At 38.9% G+C, this 8030-nt stretch overlaps 1 protein-coding gene across 1 annotated transcript; it reads left to right on the top strand.

Moving 5' to 3' along the window:
* Position 1: 1 nt before the first annotated feature.
* On the top strand, positions 2-6108 carry dnase1l1 (deoxyribonuclease I-like 1). The gene is made up of 9 exons (XM_034591479.1): positions 2-144; positions 1713-1881; positions 2556-2644; positions 2739-2828; positions 2935-3047; positions 3152-3264; positions 3363-3520; positions 4778-4874; positions 5004-6108. Exons 1-9 carry the CDS (start codon positions 62-64, stop codon positions 5151-5153), a joined length of 1062 nt encoding a protein of 353 aa, XP_034447370.1. The 5' UTR covers positions 2-61; the 3' UTR covers positions 5154-6108.
* The last annotated feature ends 1922 nt before the right edge of the window (positions 6109-8030 follow it).

Here is an 8030-nt window from a genome sequence, read left to right as displayed (position 1 = left end):
AGTCCCACACAGCGTCGACTGTAGCCCGCTGTTCGACTCAAGTCCCTCCCACAGGAAACATATGACCGAGCCAGCTTCAGGTTTCACGACAGAGGAGGCGGTGAGAAACAAACAAACCGTGGAAACCCCAGAACCAGCGAGCTGGTAAGTGACGTTTGGGTTCATTCTTTTAAAGAGTTACTGGAGGAAATAACTCTGACTGGGTCTCTGTCTTTATATAGCGAATGTCTGTGTGTGTGTGACTGGCATACTGAAACAGCTCACATTTCAACAAGTCCTCCACTTCAGAAGAACAGTGTATGCAGGCAGTATGGGAACGGTTATGATTATAGTTATGTTATTAATATATATATATATATATATATTGTGTATAGTTAGGTTAAGTTAAGTTAAGTTATAGTTAAGTTAAGTCATTGGTGTGCTGGTGGAAAGCAGAAGGGCTGTGGCTGTAGTACCCACAGCTGAACATGATGAATTTCCCACTATTTACCATGACGTCATGTTCTGTTTAAGCCCTTCCATTCTGAATATGAACATGAGCAGCATTTGAATCCTCTCCTGCCCCTGGATCCGCCACATGGCTCCTTTTTCTGTGTGGCTGTGACTGTGGGTAGCATGAGTCAAACAATCTAATGTTTGAGTGTGTAGATGTATGCTCAGCCACAGAGCTCCGTTACATGAAGCAGAAATTGTGAAATGATTGACTTGCATGCTATTTTAAGGATCTATGAACAGCCGTGCATGTAGCAACTGACCAAATATAACACACCTTTTCATTTTTACATTATAATCTCTGCAGATATGTTGTGTAAGTTAGCTTCTTGACATGTTAGTACTTGTGAACTTTGGAAGCTACATGTCTGAACGGCTCTAGCACCACACTTTACAAACAGACATGACAGTGGTATTAGGATTAGGGGATAAAAGAAAAATGCCAGTGTTGTTCCTATTTGCTCAGGCACTCAAACACTTATCTCAAGGCCCTGCAAGCAGAGACCTGTCACTGATCTTATCATCTAACTCTTAACAACTAACCAATATTTGACTAAATGTGTTTATCTGTTAGCTTACCCTGCACTAGCCTTTCAAACCCACTCATCATAAGTGTTGATGTTTAGGGAAGTCATTTTATTCCATCAAAGAAAACAGGAAGCTCCGCTGTGAGTGCTGAGTCCGACAACGGGAAGATAGGACAGAGAGACAGATAGGACTGAAACCAGAGTATGCAGTGGCTTTGTCTAACTGCAGTTAACTTTTACATTTCACTAACAAACACTACATAAGCCCACTGTTACTTCATTGAGCTGCTGACCGATCGATCAGCAGAAATGATATGAAATATTTACAATCTTGTTTTCATTAGCATATAATTGGCTCATTCTGTTACTTTAGAATGAGCCATTTATCATCTAAAACAACTAACCAATTAAAACATGAGCACTTTCAAGAATAAATAATAATACATACAACAAAAGAGAAAAAAAACACACACAACCCCAGCTAATTAATAAAGCAGGGAAGATCCCTACCCCACTAGAAGACAATCACACTTTACAATGAATCAGACACCAGTGTCGTCAATTAACACTCACAATTACAGAAGACCAAGCAGAAATACAGACAGAACATTTACAGCAAAAGAAATCTAAAATGAATAGGAATAAAATCAAACTGTCCCTCTGTGTTTTTGTCATTGTTCTCAAATGTTACAGTCTCTTACAACACTGTACCATGAGGTGGTCTTCTCTCCTCCTGCTCTCCTTCCTCTCTGGTGTGATGGTGGTTCGGGGGGGTTCGGACTTTAGAGTCTGTGCCTTCAACCTCCATCACTTTGGGGATTCCAAGTCCAAGAAGAGCACTGTCATGCACACTCTTACCAGGGTAAGACTAAGTCAGATGGTTTACCTGATATACTCTTAAATTTATATTTCTTATCTATGTCTTGAACATTATGGGTAAATTATTTTATTTATTCCCTTTTAGATTATAGCCCTCAAATTACTGTGTAATTATTTGGTATGTACAGTGTATCAGTAAATTACTGTCTGGATACTGAAATCAGGCAAAAAATGCAAAGTAAGAGGACAAGGGGTTAGTGAACGAGGGGGTAACTAATTTGGGTTTGAGAGAGACTAAGAAATAAATGAAAATTAGTATATAAGAGCATATACTATCATTGTTGCTGTGAAACAGCATTTGGCTGAGCCAGTGGGAAAGGGTGTACCTTAACAGCTATTACTTGAGTTACTATGATGATGATGGTGAACAGTGAGAACATATGATATCAGCTCAGGGGCCTTTTTTGAGCATTACTGGATTCTCAGTATGAATAATAGTTTTACATATTCATCAAGTCAACAAATGACATGTCAATGTTTTTACCAGTTTCTTGAAAAGCATCCCCGATTTCAGCTGAGCTCTTTAGTGACAGTACTAACAAGCAAGACAAGACACTTGAAATGTAGCAGCAAACTCCCTTATTACACTGCAGCACTCATAGTACACTGGCAGAAAACCTTTTCATCGTTTTTTTCTGTATTATATATCTGTTCCAGATCATCGCTCGCTGTGATGTGTGTTTGCTTCAGGAAGTGAGAGATAGTAAAGAGAACGCTTTACCAAAGCTGCTTACACGCCTCAACAGGTGAATAATCACTTGGTTTCACACACACACAGAACTGAAGAAGCAGTATTAACAGCTGGGTCCACTTTCCTGTTGGTGTCTCTTCGATCCTCAGCTATGACACCGAACATAAGTACGATGCTGTGGCCAGTGAGAGGCTGGGCAGATCTGAATCATACCAGGAGCAGTACGTGTTCGTTTACAGGTGAGCTCAACTGGCCACTTTCGTGCCACTTTGCTGCTTGATCAGAGCATCTGAGTACAGACTGTAATGTTGAGGTTGTACTGTGTCTGTTTACTGATGTGTGCAGGACTGATACAGTGAGTCTTACTGACCAGTATCAGTATCCCGATGATCGACCAGGAGATGTTGATGCTTTCTCCAGAGAACCTTTTGTTGTCCGCTTCAAAGCCCCCAAGACAGGTCAGTTATCAAACACTCAGGTTTGCCATGTGAGAAAATAACACATATGGTGATGTTTCAGCAAATAACCACCTGTATCCTTCCTCTCTTATCCACATATTCAGTTATAAAGGAGTTTGTCCTCATACCCCAGCACACCAGTCCAGTCAACACCACTAAGGAGCTTGATGCACTGTATGATGTCTTACAACATGTGAAAAAGATGTGGAAAACTGAGGTAAAAGCTTTGATCCTTTTCAAATAACAGAATTTCAAAAGATTTTTTGTAAGATTTTGTGACCATGAGTGTTGTTGTGTTTGTGTGCATGTGAGCAGAATGTGATGCTTCTCGGTGACTTCAACGCTGACTGTGGCTACCTCGCTAAGAAGAACAGGAAGAATGTGCGTCTGATTACAGACACAGATCTCGTTTGGCTCATCAAAGATAAAACTGACACCACCGTGCGATCGACCACCTCCTGCACCTACGACAGGTGACTTCACACTATTTACTACAGGCTATAAGCTTTTCAACATCATGTACGTATAAATTCGGACTCACTTAACTTAAAGGTGGTGTATTTGCACTGCTTAGTGTGCTGTCACAGTGGCTGTTGGTTTGTGTATCGGTGTGTACTAAATCCTTCCACCTCTCTATAGCTGCTTTCATACATGCACTGAACTCAGTAAATATATTGTCCAGACATTCTCTGGACGGGCTGTGCGTGAGAATGCCAATGTCTGAGTGAGAGCCTCAGACACATATTTTCTCTGTCCTTATGAGCTGATGTAAGAAAACAGCAGGAGATCCTCTGGAGTGAAGATGATTTTTCTCACACGTGACAGATGCAAAACTGAAAAGAAAAAAGACGAAATGCAGAACCAAACATAGAACCTTAGAAGACACTGACAAAGATGTTAAGAGAGCTTTATGATAAGGGCCAACGCTGGTGCTGTAAACAAAAACACTTGGATTAATAGGTAACATCCTGCCTCTGCCTGCTGCAGCACCCCTCATGTGCGACATAGCAAAGCCACTGATCCCAACGACTCCTTTCAAATGAATTTATTTCATACCAAAATTATGCTGTTTTAAATTCTCTCAAATAAATATGGTTTACTTGGTAGTAGCCTACTTTATCTGCTATAAAATGTAGAGTAACATTTGTCTATAATGTCATAATGCACTGATAGAGGCTATAGATTTAATTTAAAATGTAAAATGTATTATCATAGTAATTTGATCAATTATTGTTATTATTATTGAAAACCATGTCAATATAACGACCTTCACGAGGACCTCTGCTGGTTTAGTTAGGTAGGGAATATGGAACTTTATCTTAATCTCAGGCCAGAGGGAAACAATTCGTTCATTAAGTGAATTGTTCTCAGGACAATAAAGTTCTGTCACCTTTCACTTTTATTATGACAATTTCTTCTGACTTCGTGTTCAATCTGTCCTTTAATCTCATTCAGCTGTCTTCTTCGATTTGCAAGGGAAAAATGAAAAATGAAAACTACATCAAACCAAAAAACAAGCAGCTTTTCCACTTTGTTTTTAATGTTGCTTTCAATGTTTACAGATATTAGGAAAATGCTAAATTGGCCTATTTTCTTGTTTTGGGTTTTTAACAGGAAAACCAATTATAGCAGACTTATCACTCTTCAATATGCCTTTCTTATTTAAAATGAGAATATACTGTATTACTAAAATGTGCACTTAGTTATGTCCATTCTCTGTGTTACAACAGGATCGTTGTGCATGGGGCAGCATTTACCAGAGAAATTGTGCCTCTTTCCGCCAAACCATATAACTTCCAAACAGAGTACAGACTCACAGAGGAGCAGGTAACAGTTTGTGTGTGAGACCAACTGAAGTAAACCAGTAAAATATGCAAAACCCCCAAAATAAAAGTAAAACTCTGGTATGTGGTTGTGTGTGGTTTGCAAACTGTTTCTTCTGTGGTTTCTGCTCAGGCGCTGGAGGTCAGTGATCACTACCCAGTGGAAGTTCTGCTCAAGGTCGTCAAGTCAAGATTCCCTTTCAATGATGCAACTTCTCTAACCAGCACAAAGTTCCTCTCTTTGTTTGTCCTCAGCCATCTTGTCTCTCAAGTGTTCACATGATAACTGAACAATATACCCTGTGCAGCTTTGTTTTTGAGGACAATCTCAGGACAGATTACTTCATGGACTGATGAGAACTGCATAATTATCCAATGTGTAGACGTGCCAAACATTATCACTGTAAAACTCCACAGAAATGGCCCTCCAGGTTTCAAATTCAGGGTTAGAAAAGAACTGAACTGAAACTGGAAATTACACAACTGTTATATAATTCAACATATTTCACAGTAATTCATCTACCCGTGTACCTGCACGAGTCCTCAGTATGATGAAGAATTTTTGCATCATTGCGCTATAGCAATAAAAAACCTACAGAAAAACTGTTTACTTAATGATAATGATGACGATGATAGGCCAAGAATGACAATGCATTCACACCAAACCAGTCAACAACGCAACGCAATAGATGCAAAATTTGCCTTACTCGCTTCACTAACTTGAGTTTAAATATACAACTAAATAAACATGAGCCAAAGATTTGTGTGATTTGATGTCACGAAAGCCAATCAGCATTGAGAATGGAACCCACTGTTGACACGTTCGACCAAATTTAGCAGGCCATCTAGCCAGCCTCAGGTAGCTCTGGAAACGACAGTCATCCAGACGCAGTTTCTGGAGGAGAAGGGGAAATCACCAAGTTGTGTTTACCTCCAGATGCTTTTTTGGACCCACAAACAACTACGCTGGCTACTCAGGCATTTCTACAACACGTACAACGCAGCGACAGTTGTCATTTCAGCCAGCAGTCCTCCTCTCCTCTCTTCCAGAGTGGAATGGGCAAATATCTTTTAGATGGTGTTTACTCATGTTGCTCACATGAGTACAACAAGTTAACGCAAAAGACAGCATGATCACACATATACAAATGTGCAAGCGAGGAGGCGACAAAGCACTCTTATTAAATGTTGATGTCTTATGAATGGAATAAACAATGCACTTTGTAAATACTTTTGCTGAGATTTTGGTTTGGTTCTCTCATTGTGTGTGTGTTGGGAATAGATGTCCTCCCTCTTTTCTTTTCTCATTATCACAGAGCTTTTTAAATTTAACTGAAAACCTTGATAGTGTTTGTAAACATGGTCTATTGTGAAAAAGAAAGAAAGCCTCCTTTTCATGATTACGCCTGTGTACATGATGCACTGTAATAAAACAAACTGGTTAGGATTGAGGATGTTCTTACAAACTTCACTAAACTAATTCTTTAGCTACGACTCACTGGAAAGCCAAGAAGTTGTTGAGTTGAGTGAAAATTAGGAAAAAACAACTGTCCAATATGACTCTACTTTATTTTACACATGACTCCTTTACACTGTAAAATCTGTATATTTGTCAACTTCACGTCAGATCTCATAAACTGTCTATTTCTCACATTCAGAACATAGAATGATGAGTTCAGTCCTTTAATGTCCAAATGATTGTTCACACAACACATCCAGTTACCTTGCTTCAAAACATAGTAAGTTTGTTAGCATATTTCCCAGCATACATTATGCACTATTTTAGGTTAACTAAATAGATTTACAAAATACAGACAAACTGGGATATCAGTCATAGCTGATCGATCACAAAATAATGTTGCCATGTAAGACAACTGCACTTTTGCAACATCTGATTTTGGCGATTGAGGTTGGAAAACAGGATATACCATCAATTCTTTTTTCCTCATAAAAACATTTAATATGGAAATAAAAGCCACTTTAGTGTATCTTGCCTGTCTGAGCTCATCATCAGCTGTAATTATGAGCTGTTTGACAGAGTTTTCCTCTGTTCAGCAGTTTTAAATCCAAAGAAGCTCTTTGGTGAAAGAGTAAAGTGAGAAGCTGTGACTATAGTTTTACCTCCGGCACCGCTGATGTCGCCATGCTCTCAGGAGAGAGCAGTTTCCTGCTTTGAGTGAGCAGTTTCCTGCTTTGATGAGATCCAGTGTTTGTTGTTTCGAAAGCGGAACTGCTCCTGGAACAGAGGCTGTGAATACACGTTCCTCTCCAGAGGTAGGTGCTATCATGATTTTTACTCGGGCCATCTTTGCTCTATTGCAGAGTGTTGGGATGAAATAACAAATCATTATTACACCGGTGTCCGCACAAATGGCAAAACTACACACAAGTAATAAGATGGAATGAGGATGTTTCGTCTGAGGGAAGGCCAACAGCCTGAGACTGAAAGCCCTGGTGTCAGCAGATCATCCTTCAGTCACAACTCCCCACTATACAGTAATTTTCGCCCTGGACTCAATATCTGTGAAAATTACTGAAAGTTGTTTGTTATTATGGCTATGGTTTGTTGTGGTTTACAAAGATACTCTTTGCAAAATATGAATTTTGAAGGTCCCCGGCATAAAACAATGTGAACAGTTATTCTGTTATGAATTGACTTTGTTCACATTTTCATATTTGAGTCCAAATAATCATTTTTTACAATAACAATATCAGAATACATTAAACTGTCCACATTGCCTATGCAATTGCAGGTAAAAGTGTCAAGTAAGCCATACATATGTTAATGAACTCAGTATAGTGATTAACTTGTGCAATTAAATTCTAGTTAGAGGAGCGGTTGAGTTTTTAGCTCAACTAACGAAGAAGCAGATATTCCTGTGTTAGAGAGTCAGCTATATAAGGTATATAAGGTCTTAGCCCATTCAGAGCCTTGTATGAAAGGAGGAGAACCTTAAGGTCAATCCTGTGTTTAGACATTTAGACTTTGATTTATATTTAGTATTAGACTTAGATTTATATTCATATTTAGATGTAATGTTGAGATTCATATTTAGATTTAATATTTAGATGTAAATGTAATATTTAGATTTAATATATAGATTTAGGGTTAACATTGAGTTTTTTTTTTGTTCTCTCATGTAACGCCCCTGAGGTCGTG

This window comes from Hippoglossus hippoglossus, chromosome 7 (genome assembly GCF_009819705.1).
Source record: "Hippoglossus hippoglossus isolate fHipHip1 chromosome 7, fHipHip1.pri, whole genome shotgun sequence".
Taxonomy (NCBI): domain Eukaryota; kingdom Metazoa; phylum Chordata; class Actinopteri; order Pleuronectiformes; family Pleuronectidae; genus Hippoglossus; species Hippoglossus hippoglossus.
The sequence above is the reverse complement of the archived record's forward strand: the minus strand, read 5'-3'. Positions and strand labels throughout refer to the sequence as shown.